Source organism: Aureobasidium pullulans (genome assembly GCF_000721785.1).
Source record: "Aureobasidium pullulans EXF-150 unplaced genomic scaffold scaffold_1, whole genome shotgun sequence".
NCBI classification, from domain to species: Eukaryota; Fungi; Ascomycota; class Dothideomycetes; order Dothideales; family Saccotheciaceae; genus Aureobasidium; species Aureobasidium pullulans.
Window position 1 is genome coordinate 361346 of NW_021941021.1, and position 26841 is coordinate 388186.

Sequence of the window (26841 nt, forward strand, 5' to 3'; positions counted from 1 at the left end):
TCCAACGCGAGAGAGCTGAAAGCGAGCACGCTCTTCAAAGGAGAAACGCAGAGATTAACGATCTTTGGGCTTCTCTCGAGCAGTCGCAGGCAGGTTCCAGAGAGGCGCTTGCTGAGCTTCAGTCTCTGCGTGAAAACAACACAGCCATCTCTGATCTCGAAGGTCAGATGAAGAAGTTGAGAGCTGAGAATGAGCAAGCACTTCGCAGTCGTGACTCGGAGATCCGCAAGCTCAGAGAGTCTGTAGAGAGAGGTGAACTCGCCTCTTCTAATCTTGAGAAGGCACGAACAGCCATGTCTGACATGGAAACCCAATTCGAAGAACAACTTGCCAATCTTGAGCACCAGGTCAGAAGCAGGCAAGATGAATTCGACACCTTGCGGGAGTCTTACAAGCAATCACAGGCAGATTACGCCGAGATGGGTGATCTGCTCGGTGCCACAAACCAGCGATTGCAGAAATCGTATGCCGAAGCTGAAAGGCTTCAGGAGGAGCTGAGTATCAAGAGTGACGAGGTCTTCAGTCTCAATGTGTCTCTTGAGGCTGCTCAGAGGAAGACGGCTGAGAAGCAGGCCGAAATCACAGAACTGCGCTCATCTCAGGAGGAAGTTACTGGTTTGAGAAGCCAACTCGCAGAGAGGCATGAAGTTATCGAGAAGGCACAAGCCGAAGCTGAAGCTCTGAAGGTCTCTCTTGCAGAAGCACAGATTGAAATCAGCGCATTGCAGAGTGCGCAGTCCGCCGGCACTGAGTTGGCGCAGCATATTCAATACGTGCATGCTGAGTATGAGGAGACGCTGAGGCTCAAAAATGCCGAGATCGAGCAACACCGCGCAGCCTTTGAGAAGGCACAGGCTGATGCGGCTGAGTTCGCACGAACATTGGCAGATCAGACTGCCGAGCTTGAAGGACTGCACAAATCGCTGGATGCGTTGAACTCGGATGGTGACGACAAGGATACGAGCCACGCTGCCGCGATCGCCAGGGTCGAGCAGGAGCTCCATGACAGGCACCTCGAGGAGCTTCGCAGCATTCAGGAGGCACACACATGGGAATTAGCCGGCTTACAGAAAGAGCCTACAAGCAGAGAGCTTGGGTCCCCTGACACAACGCATGAAACCCTCTCACAGCAGGTTACTGAGCTCAGGAATGAGTTGGCAATGGCCACTGACGAGAAATTTGAACTCATGCAGAAACTCGACGAGGCTCAAGGTCAGCACGAGCAGGAGTCCAGGTCGCAATCACAAGATGGGCCCACCCCCGACACGGAGAAGAAGATCCAATCTCTGAGAGCAGACTACGACGCAAGGGTACTTGAATTCGATACACGTCACCGCGATCTTGTTCGCCAACAAGAGGAGACACTCGAAACACTGCGTAGCGATACTGAAGCTAGGTTACAACAAGCTGAGGAGCGCCGTCAAGAACTCATCCGTGAACACGAGGAGAATCTCTTCAACCAGGCTGCCGAGTTCGAGAAGTCTAAGAATTTCTCCGTTGACGCTTTGAACGCGCGACACTACACTGAGCTGAAGAAACGCGACGATGCCATCGACATGCTGCGCGACGAGCTAAACTCACTGAAGCAGCAAGTCCAGCGACTGCGACAAGCCGACACAGAAGCACAATCTCCTCCTGCTATCAATGTTGAAACTCAGTCACCTGATGAAGCAGATGACCGAGACTTCAAATCAGCGCAAGCGACCCCCGGCGCAATCTTCGAAGAGTTCATCACGCCGATGGAAGTTGCACAGATCGAGGACGCACCTCAATTCGATGATGTGGATAATACGCAGACATCTATCGCCGCTGACTCGGATGCTGTGTCAGAAGATGGATCTTACGATATGGACTTTACACATCTTGAGTCTCAAATAGACGCCTCGGAGCAAGACCAGCCGTCCAAACAACTCACCATCGAAGTCGCCGAGCCAGATGATAATGCAGACAGTCAACAACCTCCAACCAGTGCAACTACCACAACAACCACATCCTACGACAACGACGCCTTGACTTCGCAATTAGCACACCTCGAAGCAGCACTCGAATCCTCCCGCATGGAAACCTTCCACGAGCGCCAAACCCTACAATCAACCATCTCCTCCCTCCGCACCGAACTTTCCGCCGTCCGCGCCGAAAAGACATCCTTGCAAGAACGCTTGGCCAATTTCTCCTCTGCTATTGACGTCAGTGTTGGTTTGGATCATGCAGAAGAGGCGTGGGATGGTGAGGTAGGGGTGGAAGGACAAGGTGGTAAAGTGGAAAAGGCAAGGACTGTGGAGGGAATGTTGGCGGGATTGAGACAACAGGCTAAGCAGCTTGAGGAGTTGAATGAGGAATTTTTGAGTCAGAGTTTGAGGTGGAGTGGAGTTTTGCCGTTGAGGTAGGGATGGAGAGGACTGTATGATATAGGAGAGGGGCGGGAAGGAGATGGAGCAGAAGCGGGGAGTGTGAGCGGAGGAGATGTAAATTTTATCTGTATGAATGGGAATATGTTTTGAACCGTTTACTCGATATTTGGAGTTGCATCTCCAGCTTCAGCGCGGCCGATGGGATTTTCTCGACATCCCTTGTCCGTCTTCAAGGATACCCGGGCAAGGAGACACGACATCATGGAGACAACACGAACATTTTGACGACATACACAGACCTCTCCTTCAGCTCCTCTCCTATCCTCCAATGCATATCTGACATCCAACGCAGGCGAACACAGCAATGATCCTTTCGTCGATGGAAGTTTCCAACACCAGTCAGCGGATGTTGTGGGTCTTGATTGGAAAAAAAGAAAGAACAGGTGGAGGTGGACGTTGTTTATATAGCATTCAGGACGGGACAAGTGATGGTGTATTCATGATCGTGCGAAGTGAGATTTGCGAAATAAAGGTCAATTGTCAGAACAGTCTCATGTACTGAAGAAGGATGAAGGAGTGTGTGGTGTGGAAGATGTATTGTCGGATATCTTCCAATACTTTTCATTGGTGTACCGAGAAGGTAGTCTTGATGATGGCGATGACTCGATTCTGAGTCTTTTCGTCCTGTTTACCAGAGTTGTGATATCTTAATCTAAGCACTGGCTTCACCCTCAGCCTGTCTGGCAGCCACACTACCACCTTTCCAATGGCTTTTGGGGTCGGACCAGAGATGCTTGTTAGCCTGACTCTCTTCACCCATGGGACCCCAGCCACCACCTCCAGGCGTATTGATGATGATTCTTTCTCCAGCCTTGAAAGCCGCGGTATTCTTGCCTCCAAGGTTGATATATCTAACCTCTTCTTCCTCTTTGACCTTTTTCTCGTCATCGGTAGGTGCTTTCTCTACATGTCTGACCCAAACGTTTTGTCCGCATGCTGCATCTCCACCGCCATTGAGACCGTAAGGGTGATACACACGGCGTTCGGAGAGGATGGAAACTTGCACAGGGATGCGGAATTCGATGTCGCGGACGACACCATCGCCACCCTTGTGTTGTCCATTGCCGCCACTGCCAGCTCGGAGACTGAATTCACGAAGTAACACAGGGTAACGACGTTCGAAGACTTCGGAATCGGTGATGCGGGTGTTGGTCATGTGGGTGTGAACGCCATTCGTGCCGTCCCAGGTGGGACCGGCACCAGAACCTCCGGCGATGGTTTCGTAGTAGCCGAAGCCTTTGACTGCTTCTTTGCCATCTGCGTTGCCGCCAACTAGAAGAGAGAGTAAAGTCAGCATGCTTCTTGTGTAAAAAATGATACGTCACCAAAGAGCTATTCAAAACAGCAGAAGATTGCGCCGAGACCGAACTACCGCGCCCAAACAAAGCTGTTGTGCGTCCATCAAAAGACACGAATGCTGTTGGGACAGAGTCATGTCCATTGGAGCGTGTAGACGGGTGGCTTTCGGTGGACAGCCTCGGTCGGCCTCAAAGACATTGTGCCTTCCGATGGGTCCTTCGATGGGAGTTCGGTCTTGAAGATTCTTCGTGAGATTGATTTCTGCAGAGTGAACCCTCGTTTGGTGACTCTTGGCTCATATCCACTGCAATACGCGCGAAACTTACATCCTAGAGAACGACGAGTCAGCAAAGTTCTTTCGAAAGGCTAGATTGAGCTCAAAGATTTACCAAAAGTCAAATTGTTGCAATCTCCCTGGGAGGCAGCACAGGCCTGGAAAGCCTTCAGAACGACGTCTGTGACGCGCTGAGAGGTCAAAACGTTGCCTCCTACGACTGCAGCAGTCGCGGAAGGCGACAAGAAGGATTTTTTGGGAATCTTGACGTGGATAGGGGCGAGACAGCCTTGGTTCAGAGGAATGTCCTCGCTGATGAGGCAACGAAGGCAGTAGATGATTGCGCTGTATGTCACTGCTTCAGGAGCATTGATATTGCCATAGACCTATGTCATCAGGTTAGTAAGCGGATAGGAGAATGCTTCGACTAGATAGCGCCTACCTCAGGTCCAGTGCCGGTGAAATCAAATACGGCTTCACCCTTCTCGGCGTCGATCTGCACGTTGAGCTTGATAGGGCTGCCATCGTCCATGTAGTCGACAGCTGACAGATCTTGGCCTTCAAAACGTTTGCTGACCTCCTTGAGCAGATTTCTGACACTCAGCTCGGCGTTGTCCTGGATGCTTGTCATGTAGAATTGTACAACACTCTCGCCGTAATCGTCGATAAGCGTGTTGATGAGGTTGATACCTTTCTGGTTAGCTGCCACTTGTGCCTTAAGGTCATTTAGGTTGTCTGCCAAGCAGCGAGTGCCACTGCATCCAGGGTATTGGGCCGGCTCATCGAGAAGAAGCTCGGTGATACGCTTCTCGTCAAACCTGCCCTCTGAGACCAGCTTTTCGGACTTGATGGCTGCACCTTCCTGGAACAGCTCGCGAGAGTGTGGCGGCATTGAGCCAGGCAGAATACCTCCAATGTCTGCATGATGGGCACGAGAAGCAACGTAAAAGACAATCTTGTCGCCACTGAAAGCTGGTGTGATGACCGTGATGTCGGGCAAGTGGGTGCCTCCATACATGGGATGGTTTGAGACCAGAACATCACCCTTCTTGAGCTTGCCCTCCCAGATCTTCGCTTGCTTCTTGACACACGTGGACATAGATCCTAGATGGACAGGCAGATGAGGAGCATTGGCGACTAGACCTCCAGTTGGATCGAATAGTGCGCAAGAATAGTCGAGTCGTTCCTTGACGTTTGTGCTGACACTGGTCTTTTGCAGAGCACGACCCATTTGCTCCGCGATGGCCATGAAACGGTGAGCAAAGATACTGAGCATGATCGGATCAACGGTCTCAGTGTTGATCTTCTTCTCAGAACCATCGCTCTCGCCAATGTTGATGACGACGTGTGTCTCGATGACCAGAGCGGAGGCGCCAGGGGTCACGACGATCGTTTGAGTGCCGTCGGCAATGATCGCTGGACCCCTGATCCTATCACCAATCACGAGTTCCTCAAGCTTGTAGATGGAAGTCTCCTGTCGGCCACCCTCGAAGTAGACTTGTGACTTTCCATAGATCTTCTCGTCCTTGCCGACATCCTTTGGCTTGATTTCTTCCAATTGCTGATCAACGGTCTTCTCGAGGCCCTTAAAAGTCTTGCCGATACCACGAGCTCTAACGTCATCGACGATGATGTCTCGGTCGGGGAGGGTGAAACCGAACTCTTGTTCATGCTGCTCGACAAAGGCCTTGCCGAATGCCCAATCGTCGCCGTTGAACTTCTGGTCGGCATCCTCTTTGCTTGGTCTGACGACCATGAGGGCTGACTCTGTACCACGGTAACGCATGTTCAAGTACTCCTCGAAGTGGACGTGGTCTTCTTCGAAGCCTTGATCTTTCAAAGTGGCTCTCGACTTCTTCTTGAGTTCCTCCATTTTGCTCTGGAAGTACTTTCGGACATCTCCTTCATCCGACCACACCTTTGAATCTGGTTCTTGCCTTTCGTCAACTACGTCAGCCAGGGCCATGCCGTAGGCCGAGAGCACGGAAGAGTAGCGATGGATCAAGATCTGGCTAATTCCGAGTGCTTCTGCAATGGCAACTGCATGCTGGCCACCTGCACCACCGAATGTCGCAAGTCTGTGCTTCGAGGTGTCGTGCCCTCTAGCCTCGGTTAAGCTACGAATAGGCCTAGTCATGGTTTCGTTGGCAATCTTGATGAATCCATATGCAACCTCATCTGCAGACATGTCCTTGTCCTTGACTTCCTGGTTGATCTTTGTTGTAAGCTCTTCGAAGAGCTTCTTGCTTGCCTCGGGATCAAGTCCCTCATCTTCGTTCTTGCCGAAAATCTTGGGGAAGAAGTCTGGCAGCAGGCGTCCGAGGAACAGGTTGGCATCGGTAATAGTAAGTGGACCGTCCTTCCTGTAGCATGCAGGTCCAGGGTGGGCACTTGCTGACTCGGGACCGACTACGAATAGCCCATTCTTGAAGAAGAGCCTACTGCCACCACCGGCTGCAACTGTGTTGATATCTAGTTGAGGCGATTGGATGGTGACACCAGCTGTTGTGGTCTCAAAGACGTGGTCATATCTGCCCTCGCCATATCTGGAGACATCTGTACTGGTTCCACCCATGTCAAAGCCAATGACGGGCGTTTTGGTTTTAGGGTCGTACGAGGTTAAGGCATAACCGACAACACCTCCAGCAGGCCCTGATAGGATTGCACGGAGACCACTGAAGATGTCGACATCGACCAAACCACCGTCTGATTGCATGAACTCGCATCTGGCACCCCTTGCGCCTTCTTCCTTTTTGACACTGGCAGTGCCTAGTCCACCCTCGAATCCTTTCTGAAAGCCATCAATATATTTGCGGATGGCAGGGGTAAGATAAGCATCAGCACAGGCGGATGTAGCGCGAGGTACAAGCTTGATCATAGGCATCAACTCGTGGGACAAGGAAACGTGCTCAAAGCCAATCTCCTTAGCAATCTTGCCAATCAATGCCTCGTGTTGTGGGAAGGTGTAGCCATGCATGAGACAGACGGCGATACTCTTGAGACCAGAGTCAAAGACTTCTTGCAATTGCTTGCGTATTTGTTCGTGGTCGGGTCTCTTGAGAATACGGACGGCCTCACCTGATAGACCCTTGACTAGCTCGGCGTCCTCGCCAGCATCCTTTATGGCCTTAGCTTCCGTCGTGTTTCTTGTAGGGTCTTCGGCGTAGTCTTCGAGCGTAACTCTCTCGTCAATCTCGACAACTCTTTTGTAGAGAACTTCTGGCTTTTTGATAGCGAGATCGAAGATGTTGGGCCTGCTTTGGTTGCCGATCTCTAAGCAGTCTTTGAAGCCTTTTGTGACGATCATAGCAATGTCTTCCCCTTTTCTTTCTAGCAAGGCGTTGGTTGCTACTGTTGTACCCATCCGAATACTCTCAATCTTAGTCGTATCTAGCGGTTCGCCTCGAGGGATGTCTTTGCCGGTGAATTTGGAGAGCAAGCGACGAATGCCTTCTAGCGGAGCGTCGTCGTAGTTTTGGGGGTCTACTGAGAGTAGCTTGAGAACGACATCGTCTTCCATCTTGCCAGAGCCGGGGTTGCCGACACAGTCGGTGAACTATGGTAGCACAGTTAGTAGGTTGCTATAGATAGACAAGTTTACTCACTGTACCACCGCGATCGATGGCGATGCGAATGCCGCGCTCGCTTCTCTTCTCTGAAGCCATGTTGTGTAGATTGGTATAGCGTACACTCGGGTGTTTACTGGACCTCGAGCCCTGGGGTGACGTGTGGTATGGTGGGGTATAAATTTGAGAAGGTCACGAGAGTGAGATGGTGATTGAGAAAGGAAAGAGCGATGGCAGACACGACAAATGCTTAACACATGCGAAATGGTTGATCGGAGAGGATCACCTATCGATAGCAATTGTGACGTTGCGCCGGAACTTTGGCCCGCCATGCACCATGGCGGGGAGACCAAATCATGTCTCGGACTGAGATGATAGACACCACAGCAGAGCTTTACCTTGACTCAGAGGTTTATTCGAGTGATAGCACTATGCGACAGAAGGAGATAGGTAAAAGTCGTGAGAGGTTTTATCGAAATGTGGTCGTTTCGCAGGTGTCTTGATGGTCTAGACAGCTCCCGCACGGACTCTAGACTTGTTCGAGTGGAGAGAAGGGAGAAGGGAGAAGCGAGCGTGGGAGATGATGCTGGCCAGCTGCGTGTTTATCGTATAACGTCTGCAATCAATTCTGTCGCACCATGTCGCTGTCGTTGCTTCTTGCCAACTGAATCTTCCTTGTCGCACAAGATCTAATCCAAACAGCATTGCGATGAGCGTCGCATGCGTCCGACCCCTCTCTTCCGCCAACTCTCTGTACTCATAGACACCCGTCACCATGGATGCCAACAACCGTGATCACGAGCTCGAGGAAGAACATGGTTTCGATGAGCTGCCCAAACCACGCGAGCTGCCCGCCGACCTACCTCGCTCACTCGACGACCGCAGGACCTTCTCTGGCTACGGCAATGTCGAGACCGAATACTATGATGCCTGGCAAGGTATGTTGCTGCCTGAACTGCTTGATCCCATCCACTGACCACGCTCGCCAGGCCAGTCGCAATTCCTTACCGCGCCTACCATCGCCCAATCGAACAACTTCAACCTCTCCCTGAACGAGCCCGACAACTTCGACCCCTCCGAGCACGACTTGGCTGAGCACGACACCAGGCTGGCCCACATGTTGGCAACCCAGGTCCGAAGCAACGAGGACGACGATGATGTGGAAAGCACCGAAGACAACATTGTGAATGACAAGAATCTGTCCGACGGCGAGAAGCGACAAATGCTACAAGACTTCCTCTTCATGGCTGCAAGCAATGGCGACGTCGGCCGCATAAAGCGTTTGGTCAGAGGCAGCGCCGCTCTCTATATCGACGTGAACGCCGTGGACTCGGAAGGCACTCCTCCCTTGGTCTATGCCAGTTGCTTCGGTCATAAAGAGGTAGTCATGTCCTTGTTGGACGCTGGCGCAGAGGTGGATAAGCAAGATCGCAATCAGTGGAGTGCCCTCATGTGGGCCATGACAAACAGACATAAGGATATCGCAAAGATTCTGCTGGATCATGGAGCCTCGACCGAGATTCAGTCATCTACTGGAAGGACTGCTCTCGACTTCGTCGCACCGAACAGCGACATGTCTGAATACTTGAACGACAGCGGCTACACCATCGGAAATGCTGGTGTGACTGACGACTTCTACAATGCTGGTTTCTCGCAGGACCGATTCGAGGAGGAAATGGCCGAGAACGAGATGAAGCGTCGCATGATGATGGAGAGCGCAATGAACCTTGAAGTTGATCTCGGCAACCTCGGCCTGGATGAACAACCGGAATCTGCAGACGAATTTGAAGATCCTCAAGAATTTGTTTGGGACAGATGTCTCAATGACCAGATGTTTGTCTTCCAGGAGAACGACTCGGATCGCATTCTTAACATTGTCGTCACAGAGATGACCCCTCAGCGCTCGCCATCTCAAAAACCTATACCCGCCAACATTATTTTCCTCGGAGCCAGATATGCACACTACCACTCTAGCCAAGAGTTGTTGAGTGAGTGGCTCAATGCGGCTCAGGACAAGATCTACGCAGTTGTTGAAAAGCATCAGTGGGACATGACTATGCTTGCTTTCTGGATGTCCAACACAACCCTTCTATTGTATTACCTGAAGAAAGATACTGGTTTGTCAGAAGTAACCACAACATTCCAGGCTAAGATGGCCGAATTGATTCACGAGATATATGTACTAATCATCCGTGATGCCGAAAGACGGATGGACAAGGTTCTGGATGAGGCCATGCTGGATCACGAAACCATTCCAGGATTTGAGGATATCGCGTTTCAAAATGAATGGAAATTCTTGCGATCAAAACCGAAGGTGAAGGCTCCGGAACCATTGGAGAAGCGCTTCAGGCCACCTTCACCCAAGCGTCGCGCACAGGTGTCGCCGAGAAATATCACTTCTCTTCTATCCTCTACACTATTCGTGCTCGACCTGTACGATGTGCATTCGGTCATTACCACACAAGTCATGTCCCAGCTTTTGTATTGGCTTAGTGCTGAGATTTTCAACCGCATCATGTCAAACAAGCGTTATCTTGCGAGGACAAAAGCAATGCAAATCCGTATGAACATCTCGCAGCTCGAGGATTGGGCTAGAACAAACAACAGAGCTCCGGAGCACTACGAGAACGGAAGTTTGAACGCTACTGGAGAGAACATTGTTGAAGCTGCACGCAAGCACCTGGCGCCGGTAGTACAGCTTCTGCAGTGGCTGCAATGCTTTTCATCACTAGGTCAAGATGACGAGGCACTAGATACCACTTTACAACAATTGCCTGCATTGACGACAAAGCAATTGCTACATGCTGTCAAATACTATCGTGCTGAGGTCGGTGAGAAGATCCTACCAAAGGCCGCGTTAAAGCATGTCGAGGAGAGCAAACGACAACTCGCCCACAAAGCAGCAGAAGCCAACTCACCTGCACTTCCAGCCCCAGCCGCGAAGGGAGACAAGCCAAATACACCTGCACCGCCTCCTGTTCTGAGAAAGGACGAGGACGACTCACCAGAGGGCAACTTGGTGGATCCAGCATTACTACTGCCGTTCCACCTCCCCACATCAACAGACATGCTAGTCACATACGGTGCAGGCTTCGGAGGAGTTAATCGGGAAAAAGAACGAAGATATACCCCCACAGTACCTCCAGACTTTTTCGAAAAATTGGATCCTTCGGGGAGCAGTCGCAACTTGTACGAAGATGCCAAGTGGAGCGATGAGGATGTGGATCTGGGCAATTAGATCAGATCAACTCAACAAAGCACAAATTCTCAGCCATATTCATCCCTTTACCGATTACCTGTCCCTCGTGTTCGATTACTTACTAAAACACACAGCCTTTCTAGAGCGTTCCGGACTTGACAAAAGATTTTTGTGAGATGTCGTGTTGTAGATTTGTTTGTTAAATTTCGATCTCCGTGTGTCTTCCTTTTTCTGAAGGACAAGCTTGATGTTTTGAAGACGACAAACAACACAACATTCTTTCGGATACGATTCCATCGAAGTTTTGTCTGAGCGTGTTAGGCTCTTGCACAATTCTCTTTCAAGCATCCCCTCTCACTTCTTCTCCCTTCCTCTGTATCTTCATCTTACAACTTGTCACACCATCCATCAGCGAGGCATTTCCGCCACAAGCATGGACGATCCACTCAAGGGATATTTCAACCACCAGGGTGTCAGACACATCGGCTTCAAGAATCATCACAAGGATGGACGCTCCTACCATGGATCCCTCAACCACCGACACCACCACTACAATGTCAGACAACTCAACTCAAAGTATGCCTACACGCGTCCCTTCCACATGATTCATCCCGACAACTCCAAATCACAGCCCCGACCCTCTTCCATCTACCCCTTGAACTCCGCTACCAGATCTACAACCAACTCCTCCATTCCGACGGCAACAAAACCGTCTACATGGAAATCACCCTCGACCCCACCAGCGATCTCGATCCCATCACCCGTCTCACCGCCGTGTCCCCGACAACTACGCACCAAAGTCCACAAACCCACTGCTTCTGAATCCACCTTTTACATCAAAGCGGGTGTGTTTACAGAAATGACGTTGAAGCCTTACGCGGTAGCTTTGAAGATTAGTAGAATATGTACTGTGGGATCGGGAAGCTACATACAGAGATGGCGATGCCTCAGCATGGGTAAAGGATGATGGTCCAGCTCAGGTTCTGGAAATTGCGTGTACTGGTTATTGGTTCGAGTGGGAGGGTGCAAACTTATCGCCGTCATCGACTTCAAAACTAAAATGAGATTATCCGCGATATGCACGCCGTATCGTTGAGGTTTGGTGGAGGGAGCAGCCGTGACCCTCTGCCCTTTGAGGAGGCTTTCTCGAAGACCATGCAGGCTTTTTCGTCAAGGGAAGGGTTTGACGGTGTCACTTTCCAAGAGACCACTTTGTTTTTGGAGCAAATTGTACTGCCTGATCGGGAAAACTTTTGGTGCGAGGCGGGACTGTTCAGGACTTTGCGGCAGCTGCGTGAAGAGGACAGGGAATGGGAGAGGGAAGAGCAGATTGCCATTTCCCGCCGCCGAGTGGGGTTTTGGGGTTGGACCTTGCAATGACTATCAGTTCAGGGGTCGAGGAGAGCAGCAATGCTGGAGGATTAGACCAGCGTCTCTTTCAAGTGACAAACACAAGACGAAACTCTGCCAGGTGGAAGTGATAAGAGCAGGCGAGGGGAAAGAACAATGCGGGTTCAGAAACATCATAAAGGTCCCAAAAGATCAAAAAGAGAAAAGTCTATCTGTGGGTCGAACTCGCACCCACACATACCAAACAAACAAAGCACACTTCCTCCTACACAAGCCTTACACTCCCAAAACCTTAGACCTCATCACCACACATAGCGCGATCTACATCATACCCTTGTCTTCATACAAAAAGGGCAAAAAAAGAAAGTATTCTCGAGTCGCCTCAGTCTCCGGTAGTTTGGACTGACTTGAACCCGCCCGAATGGTTTCCGTCCACAATGTCTGTTGACACTGTCTCTTCAGCCCACCGCATATGACGGCCGCTCTAACGGTTGCGCCATATGCCCTTTCTTTCTTGTGATTTGATTTGTTTCTGCGTTTTGGCTATATAAAGTCTGAGTGAGAAAGTCCAGGGGCCTTGGCGGTTTTCGTCAGCCTTCACTTTGTCTTGGACTTGCGAATGAGGTAGGTGTAGAGATGTTTTGTAATTATTCTGGAGTAGGAGATGCATGAGTTTGGCAGAGATGGAGTGTCTGGCGATCATCAGACTCGGCCATGAGCCGAAATCATCTCTTGTGCCATGCCGCGCCTTCAGTTCATAAACAGCATGTCAAGTGTGTGCAGCGAGAAGCATGGAAGCGAGGAGGTCGATGATACTTCCAGGCCAGTCTAGATCTCTGGACCCAAGTCAACGGCCTACACATCGACATCATCTTCCAGAGCAAAAGGAGGGCATCAAGGATTCACTGACCTGTTGTGCTTCTCTCTTCCTCGCCATAGACAAAGCTGATCAACACTGGTGCCGTAGAAACTGACACCCAGGCTGCGACGAGATCCTGTCCTCGGTCGGTGCCAAACGGATTCAAGTGGGAACTTGCTGGAAGGTCCGCGATGATGCCCCTTGTGATTCATGCAGCACAGTTCCCAGAAAGTCATGCGTAAACCGATAATTACAGTATCTTTGCGACTCATGGTTCGGTAACTCAGGCGGAAGGCATCGGGATCAATAGAGACCAAGGCAGAGAACAGTCGAGTATCTGGAATAGTGATCCAGATGATGAACAATACCAATCTGCTTTGCAGTTGCCATATCAACACGCATAACCTTTCGCGTTAGCCTCCCTCCTCAACCAATCCGCTTTCTCTCCTTCTTCCTGACCCAAACTTGCTCATCATCATTTTCACCATCTCTCATCTCTACCTCATAGAGTCCCAGCTTATACCGACTCACATCCGCCTCTCCTGTATGCAAATCAAACGTCCACCCATGCTTCGGACACGTAATCCCCACCGACAACACAATGCCAAAATCCTCGATATCTGACAATGAAGCCCTAGTCAATGGATAAGCTTGATGCGGACAAGCCTGTTCGATCGCATAGATTCTCTCTTTGTATCTGAAGACCATGATTGAGTTTTGTTGAGCTTCTGAGATCGGTGTTTCATCTAGTGATGTTGTTGTTGACGGTGATGAAGGTTTCATGAACGTTTTGCAAGATTGAGGTGGTGTTTCTTTTGGAGAGTCCCATGGATCTGGCGTTGGCAGGCATATCCTTGTTTTGTTGTTGTCTGCTTTTTCGATATTTGGGAATGAGGAGGAAAGGCCTGCGTAAAGCCATGGGTTGTTGTTGGCCATGATTTCGATCGGACTTCTCTCCAAACTTGATGTGGGTTTGACGTTAAACGATCTTCCTGCAATACTTTTGCTTACGACCAAGTGACTCAAGTGATGGTATGGAGTTGAGAAAGGAGGAAGTATGCTTACGTAATCGAGCTGAGAGTCGCGCTAGTCGGACCTTAAATCTCACTTCGGGAAAGTGCTTCCGCTTCCGCCTGTCCAAGCGCTTCTCTCATCTATACCAACAACATCAAATTTTTGTACTAGGGCGTCCGACACCAACTTCACACTTTTCTCCCAACCAGCATCGGCACTACAGCGAGCTTTCTCATCAGAACCATCGAATACTCCTCCTGACTTGTCTAATTCAAAGGTCACGCGACGGGGAACTTCTCTGCGGAGATTCTGCTGCACATTACCTGGCGAATCCATCCTTCAAATCACAGAAGAAAACGAGGATGTCTTTCAAGCTGACCGCTAGAGCTGTCGCGGCGTTTTCTCTTCCAATCAGGAGTGGACTTTCTTTCTGGTCGCTATCTCGGACCCAGGCACCACGGCGTCTCTTTACTGGCACGTTCAATTATTCTGCGTCTACTGAGCAACAAGAAGCACTTGAAGAACGTCGTGCAAAGTGGCGCGAATGGGCCAGATCGCGGAGGGAAAGACTTAAATCGGATCCCGAGGCATACGAAAAAGTGCGCCAAAAGGGTCGTGAATATTGCCAAAAACTATGGGCTACCAACGAATCGACCCGAAAGAAACATACATTGTGCAACTGGGTCATTCGTGTCGTTGCCAATGGAACCCAAGTGGATTGGACGACTCACGAGGCAGTCATTACGACAGAAAGAGTCGAACATGACTGTGCCACGTGCCATAGGCCATACCATAATGGAGTCAAGCTGTGGTACGTATGATCAGACACAGTATCCATGACCCTACAGCCAGCAGCGGTCGGCCGTCGGCTGGATGTACAGCCCCAGCATGTATTGTGGCAGTCCGCGTGCCACAGATGTGCCTGCAGCGAGCGCCTACAGGTGTTGGCTGTGATTTCTCCAAAACCGTGGAACGTTCTACATCATTGGGGACATTACTGATTGTGTTTATATCAGGTGGAAACGACTGTCACACTGCTCAGAACCAAAGGGTTCATTACCAGAAGAGCCTGCAGTATATGATTGCCACAACTGCTTTGCGAAAGCATGGCCAGAAAATGGCATGCCCATAAACTACGAATATCGCACCGACAAGGGCGGCCACCAAAGGCTGACGAGGCTTTGGTAAAATGCATTTGTGTTTCTTCTCTTCTGGCAACCGAAAAGCTCCCATGTTCACACTATTGGAGGATGGTTTGTTTGGCTCCTTGTCTAGCGCGAGGGTCAAACCATTGAGTGAGACGTCTGTCCGCACTGACCTGCTCCACTGTGTATCAAAATTTGCCGCAAAGCTGTAAAATGTCGTCAATGACACCATTCCTCTGGCCGTCACTTCTTGCTCGCCTACAACTAAGACGGAACCTCACTTAGAACCACACGAGACCGCCGACGCTGTATGCACATTCTATACGCTATCAATCGTATTACACTTGTACTACACGCAAATTGGGGTCATGGTGAGAGTAGCTGGGCACGAACACATGCCTCTCATGTGAAAAGGATCAAATCGCAGAAGGAAACGCTACAAGCCCCATGACAGAAACGATAAATCTCTACTGTGGTCGATGCACTGTCCGACTCCAGGAGAATCGTCTCCACTTTGGCACACAAGACTCGAAAGAACGGACCGAACAGTGTTAGCCACTGCACGCGAAAGTTGACGGTATAAACTTTAAGACCCGTGGTCGATTCACCACCCAACACCTCCCTGCCATCACGGCGCCTAGGGAATGATCAGTCGAATACCAGAAGGTCACAAAACAATGTGCACAATCATGGATACACTCTTAAACCAACGGGCTAAATCATGAATACTCCAAAGCATGAGCAAAGACAAATCTATAGACTATCTCTAACCAATTACTTCACACTCACCCAAGCCGTTGGTTCATCATCTGTTCTCTCATCACCATCGCGGCGGGCAAGAAATAGGAAATCAAGCAACATATGTATGCCACAAGGGTAGTCTGCAGAATCGTGACGTACTCCGTGAATCTATCAGCAGCCGAGATGAAGACAAATTCTAGAAAGAAAACCCATCACTCCACATTATCGTTTGACCCTACTTGACCCTCTCATTGTGCACTGCTTCCGCCGGTCCTGCGACTTTCTCTTTCACCTCCACCTCCACCTTCCTCCCCCTCGTCTCTTTCATCCTAATTAACCTTCTCCCATAAGCTTCAAACCACTCTTTCGAATGGCCCTTCACTTTCTCCCCCTCCTTCTTCCCTTGATTCACAATCCCCACCATATCCGTCACATACCTGATCTCCCCCTCATCATCCTTTAGACTGTGAAAAGCCCTTCCCACACCTTTCTTAGCAATCCTTTCAACATATTCCTTTCTCATCTCCTGCTGTCCAGGTAAGGAGGAGGAACCAGAGAATATGGCGGCCACACACATGGCTTGGAATTCGAAGAGGGAAAAGGTCGCTACGTGGTAGGGTACGCCTATGAAAGCCAAGCTGGGGTCCGGGATGTAGAAGATGTCTTTGTGGAGGTTATGTGTTATTTGTCCTGTTGTCACTAGGATTTTCTCGCTGGCGTGTTCTGGAGTTGCATTGTCATCGTGAAGGTGTGGGAGAAATGGGTAGGACATGTGGTAGCCTGTTGCCAGAATAACGTGATGGATATCCTTGAGTTTTTCATCGGAAGAGAGGATCACTGAGCCGGGAAGTGGATCTGTGTTGTGGAGAAGCGAGGTAGATGTTAAGGTGGAAAAGCTGGCGATTCCACCCACGCGAGTGCAGTTTTCCGGTAACATTGACGGCAGCAAATCGAATTCGCCTCCTCTGCTCGATTGCCAAATTTTCGCGGCGACACTGCCTAATTCGCGACAGATATCTGTGCTTGAAACCCCTGCTCCGATGACAAGGACGTTTTTCCCTGCGAACGGAGTGGCTGAGCGATAGACTTTTGAATGCGAGATTCGGGAGGGAAAGGCGGATTTCCAAGCTGGTAGGTTAGGGTAGTCTGGGATGTTGGGTGCGTGGTAATGGCCTGATGCGACGATGAGGGCGTCGAATTGCTATTTCTTGGTCAGCATCACCTCGTTTATCTATCCGTGGCTGAGCTTACCTGTACGGCTCTTTCAATCTCCCCATCCACTAGTTTCGAACTCTGCACTTCCCACTTACTCCCTTTCTTCTCGGCTTTATCCACTCGAGTCCGGAACGATATGTTTGACAAAACATCATTCGCAGCAGCGGTGTCTTGGATATATGTCGCAAGCACATCATGGGTCACAAAGTCCGGAGTCTGAGGTGGCCAATCATGGGTACGAAGTTTCATCTCCGGAGTCGAGACATTGTTGCGGAGACCGATGTAACAAGGACTGATAAAGGTCAGTCCGTCAGTAGGGTATTTACGGGACAACGAGAAAAAGGAAGGGAAAAAAGCATACCCGGGTGGTGCGTGGAGGATTTTCAAATCGTTGTTGTCCACGCTATTTTTGGCGTCGAAAGAGTCCTGGTCTACTGGACTATCTCTTCTTGCTCCTCTACTCGTGGCTTTGAGAAGAGCGTCGAAAGTAGGTGAGTCGCCTGTCGACGGTATGGTTGATGGGTATGAAGGTTCGAGTGCTGTGCGATTGTTGTACACCCTGATGTGAAATGTAAGCTCTATCTTTGACTACAACTTCGGATAGGAGGAGGGTAAGAAAAGGACCGAGACAGTTCAAGAGTGAAGAACATACCATACGCCTCCAGCGACATCGCCTCGTTCGAAGACTGTAACTTCAAGTCCGGCATTCTTGAGATGGATGGCGGAAGATACACCACTGACACCTGCACCTATGATCGCTACTGTTTTTACATCCATCATCTCTAAACTCTATCTTGTACGAATAGAGCAGGAAAAAGAAAGAAAAAGCAATGTACTCGAAGCAAGAAGATGGAGACATTAATACTACCTCTCACAGATATCGCACATAGCACGCAAGCATTTCATCCTCAGCAGAAGGATCAACAAATCCACAGTTGCTTAGATAACCAAAGTCTGTTGAGCGATTGGCATAGCGAAACGGAAGCAGTGTACATGTCGCCATAGCTTTGCAGAGTGATGTTAGATGGATAGGTGGGAAGACGAGATGTGGTGACCCCGCCTGTCACGTAAATCCATCCGTCGAGCACGCAATTCTGCCCTGAACTTAGGGAAAGAGTGACCTCTAAATATGAAAGACATCGCTTTTGGGTTTGGCAGAGATGCTGTTTGTGACTTCTTTCTCTTCTTGGTGACAGCAATTTTTCGTGAGGGTGCGGGCAAACAAATTGCATTTTCTTTTTTGATCTGCCAAGCATCAACGAATTTTTGAATGTCCTCCTCTGTTTATTTTCTGCGATATGCGCGATGTTGTTTATCGGATTCCGTAGTGTTGTAGTCAGGCTGAATTTTACTTCTGCTCAACATCCAAGTTCTTCAGCGCTTCCTCAGCCTTACCAACATTGACCTCAGCACTGCCAGGACCCTCAACATGACCATCAGGCTGAGCAACAACATCCTTCTTGGCGGCACCGGGGAACTTGGAGCCCTTGTCCTTCTTGACCTTGACCTTCTTCTCGGGTGCAGGAGGAGGAGGGTAAGCCAGCTTCTCAACCTTCTGCCACTCCTCGTTGGACTCGAAGTCTGATTGGATGGGAGCGAGAAGCTTGGTCAGGGCATCGGTAACGGCAGGCTTGAGGTTTTGGGGAGATAGGATGTCCTCGCGGTAGTCGGCGTGAATCTTCTCAATAGAGTCATAGACGAGAGGCTCGCCTTCTCTGCGCTCAACGACGAACTTGGGCTCGCCATTCTTCAGGGCACTTGCGGGGAGGAGGACGTGCTCAACGAAGCTGAGAATACCGTTGTCCTCAACGACCTTGGGTGCAGCGACCTTGAAACACTCATGTTAGTGTTTTGAAGGAGAGGTAATCGCCAAAGAAAAAGCAAGTGGAAAAGAGTGAGACTTACTGCCTTCTTGATCTTCTTCTTGATGATCTCGGGACCATCCAAGAGATCAATCTTTGAGTCGGGTTCGGAACTCGACATCTTGCCGCCTTCGTCAATTAGCAAACTGGTGGGGTTGTTGGGGTTGCGTCTTGAGCTACATACCAGTGAGACCTGGAACCATGGTGTTCATGAGATGAGCACGCTCACGGTAGCCAATCTTTGGGAGTACCTCCTTGGAAAGCGCGAAGATCTTGCGTTGATCCACGCCGCCGCTGGTGATTGATTAGCAAGTCGAAACCAACTGATTCGAGACAAGGAGGAGAAAGAATGAAAAGAATAGAGAGGGACAGGATCAAGAAAAACGAAGAAGGGACAGGGATTGAAAGAGAAGAAACCCATCAAGGACATCATGAAGAGACTTACAATTGACAGTCAACTCCTAGGTCTGTGAAGAAGTCAGCATCAAGATCTGCTACCAGAAAAATGACCACTCACACTGCTCATCGAGGCATTGCATGATGGGGTACTGGTAGAGGTCAGCGTTCTAGAACTTCCGATGAACATGTCCAGGGACAATCATACGATCAGTGCACTCAAAGGAGCATTGTCTGTTCAGTCGTTAGTCGGATGTAGTCTTGACGTGAGCAGATTCGTACTGACCTGTTTGCTTGACAACCTCGGCACTTGCAGAAGTTAGCAATATGTAAATTTCGCGGGATTGATACACCACCACAAGCCACGTGTCTCCATAGGGCGTGCTCGTCGGTTGCATATCACCCCAACAGACTCTGTCTGCTTTTGGAACATCTCCACTCCAGGACCTGTCTAGGCAGATCGTGGCTTGACTTGTGGTGTGTATTCTGACGACTCACCCGGCCTTCTTAGCATCGTGAGAGGACACGACAGAGTGCAGACGGTACATGTCCATGTTAAATTCGGGAGTCAACCTATATTATGTCAAAAATGTTTCTCAAACCGAGACGAAGCATGTTCTCCAAAAAAGCCAGAGACGCCAATAAGCACACAAGGCTACGGTAAGTCATCTCAAACAGCAGAACGATGAACTCCTTGACCCGAAGGTAACGCGTCATCGAGGTGCTCAGCATTTCTTCGTTTCACTCACCGGCACCACTGGCTTCTATAACAACGGTTACTTACTGGTAGGACGATCCGAGCACAAACTCCAGTCTGCATGGCTAATGTCAGCATAGGAAAATCCAGGAGTTTTGGACATGAAACAGCAGTGGCCAGCGCAATAGCACTTGGGGGCGCCTCAATCATGCTGCACTAGTTGTCTTGTAGAGACCACGGACCTCTCAATGTTCACGCCGACAGCCTTCAAGAGACTTGTGATGCAGTGTCGGTAGTACTCAGCTCTGAACTTGACCAGCTCGATAGGCGCCTTCACTACAAAACGGTCAACAACGGACTTCACCATGCACAAGACGCTATCGGTTCTAGACGAATGGCTTACAGTTGTCGAGGAAGCCGTGGATCTTTTCCAATGGTTAGCAAATTGTGGAAGCCAAAGAAAAAAAAGCAACATACGTCGGCAAGTAAGACCTTGACACTACAGCCGGCCTGCAAAAAGCTAGCAATCTGCATGGCGGGTACCAAGTATCCTGCATGGGGGCGACCTGATCATCGTTAGTCTCGGAAAAGAAGCGATCATAATTAGGTATAGCGATTGAGGAGCACGGCGAAAGGAACCAAAGGAAGCGTGACACGGGCAGGGGAGAACCGGGAGAAGGAAGAAACCGAGACAAGGAAGTAAACAGCCATACAAAGGCCATAGTGCAATCACATTAGGTGCTGCCAGATCACCTCAACTTCGTTCCTCGAATTCGGTCCTTCCAAACCCCTCTCCTACAAACTAGATGGTATGGAGAACGAGGACTAACCTGTTGTAGCAGTACCTGAGGAGCGGAGGTCAAGTCAGCAAAGCCATCTAGTTGAACGAGATGCGGTCTTAGTCACCCCAGTAAATTGACAGGGGCCTTTCTCCTTTCTCCAAGACCTCTTTGATGATTTCCTTTTTCTTGTAAGTGACTGCGTAAATTCTGATGATAACTGGGGCCAAATACTCCATTCATAACTTCCTGGAGGCCATGAGCGACTATATCGAGTGGTCAGCATTACTTTCCCTCGGGAGAAAGTGAGAACATACTCAGCTCATACTTCTCCTCAGGAGTTTGGGGATTGAGGTTTGGGCCAGGCATGTTGAAGTTTTGCGCAATGTGATAGGCGACGACGAGGTCAAGAATTATTTTGATAGGAGGAAGTTTGGCTGGCAAAGGAGTCATAGCGCATGCCAAGAGAGAGAGGCCGCTTTGCAGAGCGAGTCATGTCGAAGCTTTCTAGGGAAGCCGACGCGTCAACGGGCAGGCAGGGACGCCGAAGGGTGGAAGGAGAACATCACGATCCACAGCAGTTGCATGCTGGACAGTTACAACCGTTTCAGGAGCTGTGGCAGCATTTCTCTAATTATAATCTCCTTTGATGAAGAATGAATCACAGCTCTTTTCCCTTTTTCTTATGAAGTCTTTTTCGCATGAACAACAATGGACGCCTTGCACGCGACGCAGCCGGCCTCTACGGATGACGCTATGAAGAATATCATCAATAACGACAATGTCAGCAGTGCTATGCCCGTCCACGATAAAGTTACACGAAACGAGCAAGACGATGGAAGACCCGACTGTAATCAGCCAGCTGCAGCAACTGCCTCAGCCGCAACCACACAGATCCAAGACATTACCGACAGAGCTCTACGCTTCTTCTCGCAAGCCAGCAATGAAACTCTCGGAGCCTGCCTTGTAGGCTTGAGTGCCACGACTTACTTCATCCTAGGAAGAGTTGGACTGTTGTTGATCGGACTTGTCGGTGGCATAGCACTGCACGCGACATGGGACTCTGCACACTCTTCGGCTGATAGACTCAGCGCAAAGGACGCTGAACAGAAGAAGAGACGAGAAATTGGCCTTGAGGTTGTCCAACGCGTCTTGCAATGGAACGAGAAGAAGGCCGACGGCTCAGACACTGAAGGCTCAGATGATGAGGTCAAGCCCGTGATCAACAGAAAGGCAGACTTCTCCTCCTTCCGTCCAGACACGGGTGCTGCTTTGAACCACTTCACCGATGCCATAATCCGCGACTATGTCAAGTATGTCATCCTCTAGTCTTCCACCTCCGGTACTCCTGACTGAGATATTGCAGCTGGTGGTACACGCCGATCCTCCCTGGCGAAGACTCGTTCCCAATGGCCTGTCGTCAGACTCTGGTCGGCTTCCTCGTCTCCCTCTCCAACCATCTTTCTCGAAAGCGACCCGTCGATACCTTCCTCGATTTTGTTACCAACTCGTCCTCGATCGTCATCGTCTTCCTCAACGAACTCGCCGCCGCCTTGAACGCCTCGCCCAATGCAACCTCGGAAGACGCAATCCAGACATACCTCGAGATGAAGCCTGAGAGCAGTCTGGCCAGCATCATGGATGCGAAGCACCAAGAGAAGAAACTCAAGGTTGTCGCAAATGACATTCTCCTCAAATACCTCGATAATAAGACATACATGTGTGCTCCTGCTCAAATCTTCCTCAAGCAAGTTTTGGCCAAGCTGGTCCTGTCCATGACAGTCGATAGCTGTTCCAAGCCCGAGTTCATCAACCAATGGATTGTCTATCTTCTCGAAGATGGCGAGCCAGAGCTCATGGAAGTCATTGACGCCGGTGTTGAAGGTTCTGCTGTCGCCAACAACGCAGGCGTCAAGAAGCAAGTCACCGTCGATGAACAAGCCGACAAGTCATCGTCCAGTCCCGAAGCTGTTCGCGAACACAGGCGCAAGGCAAGCCGTAACAAGGCCGAGGAAGCCATGGACGAGGCTATGAGAGAAGCCCAAAGGCTCAGTCAGCTGATCGCCGAAGAAGAAGCAAAGAAATCTACCAACGAGTCGCCAGTCATCCCTAGCAGCGGTGACGTCTCGGAGACGACCACACAAGGCATCATGACTCCTTCGTCATCTCAGGGCGATCATGAAGAGAATACAAAATCCGAAGTCACCAAGTCATCCCCGACTGCTGTTCCGACCGATAGACAGTCTGAGGACTCCAGAAAGCCTTTTACGAGCTTCGATCAAATCCTCCCTGCCACAAGTCCAACTGCTCTTTCAAGTCAGGAAGACAAGCTTCGTCTCAAGCCTCCGCCTGTCTTGACTCTCCACAATGCTTCCATCAATATCTTTGACGACGCCTCACCTGGCAATAAGACAATTATGCGATCAAAGCCGAATGTCGACTACATGATCCAGATCGAACCTACGTCATCATCCTTTCCTGGCTGGATGATTGTGCGCAAGTACACTGATTTTGAAACTCTTCATGAGGTCCTCCGTCGTATCTCCGTTATCACCGGAACTCGCTTCACCGACTCTCATGCCACCCTTCCTACTTGGAAGAACAACACTAAGAACACTCTCAGGACTGATCTGGAGCGTTATCTGAACGATGCAGTCCGTCTGCAACCACTTGCTGAGAGCGAGGGCATGAAGCGTTTCTTGGACAAGGATGGGGGTGCTTCTCGCTCACCTGGAGGAAGCAAGGGCTTTGGCTGGCCTACCCCTGTTGCTTTCGACCAGATGGGCAAGAGCATGATGGACACACTGACCAAAGCTCCCACTCAAGTTGCTGGTGGTGGCAAGGCAATCTTCGGTGGTGTCACCAGCATCCTTGGTGGCGGCAAGCGCAACTCTGTCGCTTCGAACCATAACGCCAGTCGCTCATCCATCTCGCTGAATCCCGCAAGCTTCCTCGAAGACAGCTATATGGGTAGCATGGGCAATGTTGGAGTCGAAAGACAGAGCACTGACAGTGTCCGAAGTGTACCTGCACCTCTGTCCCGTGCCCCATCGCTGTCAAAGCGTGTCCCCTCAGCCGCTCAGCCAGGCCACAAGGTCGAGCAGTCGGTTGATTGGAAGACAAGACCCAGCTTCTCATCACCTCGTACTTCTTATCAGGGACCGAGGAGCGGAGAGGTGAGTCGGACTTCTTCTTCTGCTGATCTCTCAAAACTTGACACTGGACTTAACCTCCCTCCCCCGCCGTCCGATATCCCTGACGACTATGCTTCGCCTACGGCAGTGTCGCATCAGCCTGCCAGAGTCAGCGACGACATGACTTACAGCTCACCCGAAACACGCACTCCAGCATCAAAGTACCCAACCTCAGGCACAAGATCCCCACGCATATCCAGATCTCCCGAACCGACCACAGCAAACCCGACCCCAGTAACAACCCCAGCCGCCAAAAAGATAACAAAAGTCACACCACCAATCTCAGAACAAGAAACACAAGTCGCTGTCGAATTACTCTTCGCCGTCATCACTGAACTCTACACGTTGTCCTCTGCATGGAATATCCGCCGCACCCTCCTAAATGCCGCAAAGTCTTTCCTGCTTCGCCCTGGAAACCCACAACTTGAAGCCATTCGCCAACTCATCCAAACCAATGTCATCGAGACAGCCACCTCTGACTCCTCTATCGCAGCTCAAATCCTCAAGATGCGGGAAAATGCCTTACCCACCGAGGAAGAGCTCAAAGCATGGCCTAAAGAGATGAGTGTTGAAGATAAAGAGACGCTTAGAGTCAAGGCTAGGGCGTTGCTTGTGGAGAGAGGTATGCCTGCTGCATTGACTTCTGTCATGGGAGCCGCGGCTAGTGGAGAGGCTCTGGGCAGGGTGTTTGATTGTTTGCAGGTCGAGGGTGTTGGGAGGGGTGTTGTGTTTGGGGTCATGTTGCAGGCTTTGAGGGCGATTGTGCAGTAAGAGTAGATGTGTAGGAGTAGAGGAAGTAAACGAGGAAAAGAGCAGAGTTTGAAAAAGTAGAGTAGAGTAGAGATACCCCCATTGTCATGTTTTTGGTAATCATAGTTGCGTTTTGATATGAGTCCTCATGTCTAAAAAAAATCTTTCTGAGTTTTGATGCCGAGTGAGTGATACGGCATGGTGGAAGAGGAAAGTGACAGCAATAGTCAAGGGACATATAAACTTGTCTCTTACTCCAACCATTCCGCTTTCCCCATCCCTTCTCAGTTTCATGTAACAAGGATGTTCCATGTCCTGATGGCGAGAGGAAAGAACAAAGATTGGAGGATGAACGGGGAGATAGGATCATTGACCTGGTTTGGTGTTCTACTTTGGCTCTAGGGGGAGATATGATTTTCTCATTGACATGGACATCCAAGAACTTGAATTGAGAAGGCATTATAGCCCTCAAGCTGGCCGTAGACGACTTAGGCGGAGGTGTAAGGTCTATCTAATTAGAGGAGTGTTATCTGTCGAAGAGATGGTAGGTTGACGGCGAGGACTTCCTGAGGTAACATTCGCCTTGCAGGTTCCTCGGATGTGACTGTGGTACGTTGATGATGGCCTTTTTTATTATCGGAAGTGTACCGTGGAGCATTTGGATTTTTTCTTGCAGACGAGTCTCCTGGTTTGCTCGCTACGAGTTGCTTAGTATGGCGAAAGTGTGTAAGGCTCCATCTTTTCCAATGGTTTCTGTAAGTAGTGTCCCTGATTTGAGAATCGATCTCGCACAGCAACTTAGAGCGGGAGTGCCGAACTCCATATACCAAGAGTTTCGGACCGCGGTCTTGGAGGCTTCGGAGGTTAGAAGTCGCTATCTTGGCTGCGATAGCTCGAGAAGGTCCAAGAAGGAGACACGATTAGATATAGGATGACGGTTCGTACATGGTGGTGCCGAGTACGTTGCCAATTCGAAAGCCTTGGAGCCAGATACATTCTGACTTGCCATACCGGAGTATGGAGTGCAAAATCACAGGACTCGTAGAAAGTGGATGGAAGGCGAAGTGGATGTCTCGGCGGAGATCGGTGGAAGTGGATCCCAACCATAACTCTCATCTGTGGTTCATCCTCCATTCGGAAGCAGATATGGATAAACTACTAGACCTACCATCAATCATCCGCTCTAGACTCTGCAGTCAGAGACACGAACGCATGTTGGTCGCAGAACAATGCGTTGTTGTCCTCGTGTCCCTCGTGTTTCAAGGTCGCACACATCTCCAGGATTCACCTGAAGCTCAACGGTTCAAAACGCAGAGCCGCAATGGTGAGCTGTCAAGAAGATATAAAACATGCTTTTGGAAAAAAGCTCGTGTTGCCTGCCTGTCAGAGGATTTTTCGATAGCGTGGATGCAGAATCCTACCGGGCAAGCAAAGGCGAGTCTGCAGTCAGCAAGGAAAACAGGCAAGTACAGCCAGCACGCACTGCAAAGCAGCATGCATGCATTGTTCAGGTGTCAAGAGATGCAGCAGGAAAATTTCCGCATGCTATTCTTGTCCGGGCATCTTGCCGCAAGACTATTTTGCTTCTAGCGAATACATGCATGATAGACTTGCAATGGCGGTCGTGTTGATTGGCGCGGAGAATATCCTCAAAAGCCATCGCGTGTGGGGCTCTGTCGCTTGAACCTTGTTCCTGTTCGAACAATGACTTTGTTCCTGAGCCATGCGGCAAACAATTTGGTGGGCTTTCATCTGAGCAGAAAGATGTGATAGCAATGGCGTGGGCGAAAGTGCTAGTCGATGCCAAGTTAGTTGGACAGAGAAGGCGACCCGCAGTCCGCCTATCGTGCCGCAGCACCAGCCTTGTGGAGACTCGCACTTTCCTTCGCATGCACAGCAAAGCTTGGAGCCATCATCTTTCTGTCCATTTTTGGTTATGTATGTATGAAATAGCACCATAGCAGCTTGCTATACGCGTGTCAAGCAATTGGCGCCAACAAGATCTTCGACCACATCGCAAGGAACCGTTTAGTGATGGTTTCCTTGCATCTGACAAGATAAGGTCTGTTGTCTTCCAGGCACAAACCACA

General features: G+C 50.1%; 8 protein-coding genes across 8 annotated transcripts; 4 read left to right on the plus strand and 4 right to left on the minus strand.

The window, feature by feature from the left end:
* Positions 1–2859: 2859 nt before the first annotated feature.
* M438DRAFT_341005 (uncharacterized protein) lies at positions 2860–8002 on the minus strand. The gene is made up of 4 exons (XM_029904402.1): positions 7590–8002; positions 4427–7540; positions 4094–4370; positions 2860–3683 (listed from the first exon to the last, which is right to left on the minus strand). Exons 1-4 carry the CDS (start codon positions 7647–7649, stop codon positions 3064–3066), a joined length of 4071 nt encoding a protein of 1356 aa, XP_029765389.1. The 5' UTR covers positions 7650–8002; the 3' UTR covers positions 2860–3063.
* Positions 8003–8156: 154 nt separating this feature from the next.
* On the plus strand, positions 8157–10968 carry M438DRAFT_308407 (uncharacterized protein). The gene is made up of 2 exons (XM_029902340.1): positions 8157–8488; positions 8540–10968. The coding sequence occupies exons 1-2, from the start codon at positions 8326–8328 to the stop codon at positions 10786–10788; spliced, it is 2412 nt and encodes an 803-aa protein (XP_029765390.1). The 5' UTR covers positions 8157–8325; the 3' UTR covers positions 10789–10968.
* A 9-nt stretch (positions 10969–10977) lies between these two features.
* M438DRAFT_2708 (uncharacterized protein) lies at positions 10978–11760 on the plus strand. The gene has a single exon (XM_029900423.1). The coding sequence runs from the start codon at positions 11183–11185 to the stop codon at positions 11714–11716; it is 534 nt and encodes a 177-aa protein (XP_029765391.1). The 5' UTR covers positions 10978–11182; the 3' UTR covers positions 11717–11760.
* Positions 11761–13009: 1249 nt separating this feature from the next.
* On the minus strand, positions 13010–13971 carry M438DRAFT_341007 (uncharacterized protein). The gene has a single exon (XM_029904403.1). The coding sequence runs from the start codon at positions 13892–13894 to the stop codon at positions 13385–13387; it is 510 nt and encodes a 169-aa protein (XP_029765392.1). The 5' UTR covers positions 13895–13971; the 3' UTR covers positions 13010–13384.
* On the plus strand, positions 13612–14935 carry M438DRAFT_2761 (uncharacterized protein). The gene has a single exon (XM_029900832.1). It carries the CDS (start codon positions 13993–13995, stop codon positions 14791–14793), a length of 801 nt encoding a protein of 266 aa, XP_029765393.1. The 5' UTR covers positions 13612–13992; the 3' UTR covers positions 14794–14935.
* A 1158-nt stretch (positions 14936–16093) lies between these two features.
* On the minus strand, positions 16094–17850 carry M438DRAFT_308411 (dimethylaniline monooxygenase; the record flags this gene model as incomplete). Its single annotated transcript, XM_029902341.1, has 5 exons — positions 16094–17059; positions 17110–17365; positions 17435–17512; positions 17582–17632; positions 17726–17850. 5 exons carry the CDS (start codon positions 17848–17850, stop codon positions 16094–16096), a joined length of 1476 nt encoding a protein of 491 aa, XP_029765394.1.
* Positions 17851–17980: 130 nt separating this feature from the next.
* On the minus strand, positions 17981–21058 carry M438DRAFT_341010 (tyrosyl-tRNA synthetase). Its single transcript, XM_029904404.1, has 15 exons — positions 21042–21058; positions 20935–20989; positions 20859–20873; positions 20506–20594; positions 20432–20453; positions 20271–20364; positions 20116–20145; positions 19830–19904; positions 19618–19640; positions 19540–19565; positions 19453–19483; positions 19381–19402; positions 19120–19229; positions 18979–19064; positions 17981–18901 (listed from the first exon to the last, which is right to left on the minus strand). Exons 1-15 carry the CDS (start codon positions 21048–21050, stop codon positions 18422–18424), a joined length of 1167 nt encoding a protein of 388 aa, XP_029765395.1. The 5' UTR covers positions 21051–21058; the 3' UTR covers positions 17981–18421.
* A 377-nt stretch (positions 21059–21435) lies between these two features.
* Positions 21436–24853, plus strand: M438DRAFT_341011 (uncharacterized protein). The gene is made up of 2 exons (XM_029904405.1): positions 21436–22120; positions 22174–24853. The coding sequence occupies exons 1-2, from the start codon at positions 21519–21521 to the stop codon at positions 24770–24772; spliced, it is 3201 nt and encodes a 1066-aa protein (XP_029765396.1). The 5' UTR covers positions 21436–21518; the 3' UTR covers positions 24773–24853.
* The last annotated feature ends 1988 nt before the right edge of the window (positions 24854–26841 follow it).

What these genes read in the sequence shown, in the direction of transcription:
- M438DRAFT_341005 (XM_029904402.1), bottom strand. Translation starts at nt 7,649, where the DNA reads ATGGCTTCAGAGAAGAGAAGCGAGCGCGGCATTCGCATCGCCATCGAT. An exon ending in TCACCGGCACTGGACCTGAG is followed by an intron (nt 4,371 to 4,426) that starts GTAGGCGCTATC and finishes CTGATGACATAG; the next exon opens with GTCTATGGCAATATCAATGC. An exon ending in CAATTTGACTTTTGGTAAAT is followed by an intron (nt 3,684 to 4,093) that starts CTTTGAGCTCAA and finishes TCTCTCTTCTAG; the next exon opens with TTGGCGGCAACGCAGATGGC.
- M438DRAFT_308407 (XM_029902340.1), top strand. Translation starts at nt 8,326, where the DNA reads ATGGATGCCAACAACCGTGATCACGAGCTCGAGGAAGAACATGGTTTC. An exon ending in ATACTATGATGCCTGGCAAG is followed by an intron (nt 8,489 to 8,539) that starts GTATGTTGCTGC and finishes CACGCTCGCCAG; the next exon opens with GCCAGTCGCAATTCCTTACC.
- M438DRAFT_2708 (XM_029900423.1), top strand. Translation starts at nt 11,183, where the DNA reads ATGGACGATCCACTCAAGGGATATTTCAACCACCAGGGTGTCAGACAC.
- M438DRAFT_341007 (XM_029904403.1), bottom strand. Translation starts at nt 13,894, where the DNA reads ATGGCCAACAACAACCCATGGCTTTACGCAGGCCTTTCCTCCTCATTC.
- M438DRAFT_2761 (XM_029900832.1), top strand. Translation starts at nt 13,993, where the DNA reads ATGGAGTTGAGAAAGGAGGAAGTATGCTTACGTAATCGAGCTGAGAGT.
- M438DRAFT_341010 (XM_029904404.1), bottom strand. An exon ending in CTAGGAGTTGACTGTCAATT is followed by an intron (nt 19,230 to 19,380) that starts GTAAGTCTCTTC and finishes ATCAATCACCAG; the next exon opens with CGGCGGCGTGGATCAACGCA. An exon ending in CATGGTTCCAGGTCTCACTG is followed by an intron (nt 19,065 to 19,119) that starts GTATGTAGCTCA and finishes TAATTGACGAAG; the next exon opens with GCGGCAAGATGTCGAGTTCC.
- M438DRAFT_341011 (XM_029904405.1), top strand. Translation starts at nt 21,519, where the DNA reads ATGGACGCCTTGCACGCGACGCAGCCGGCCTCTACGGATGACGCTATG. An exon ending in ATAATCCGCGACTATGTCAA is followed by an intron (nt 22,121 to 22,173) that starts GTATGTCATCCT and finishes GAGATATTGCAG; the next exon opens with CTGGTGGTACACGCCGATCC.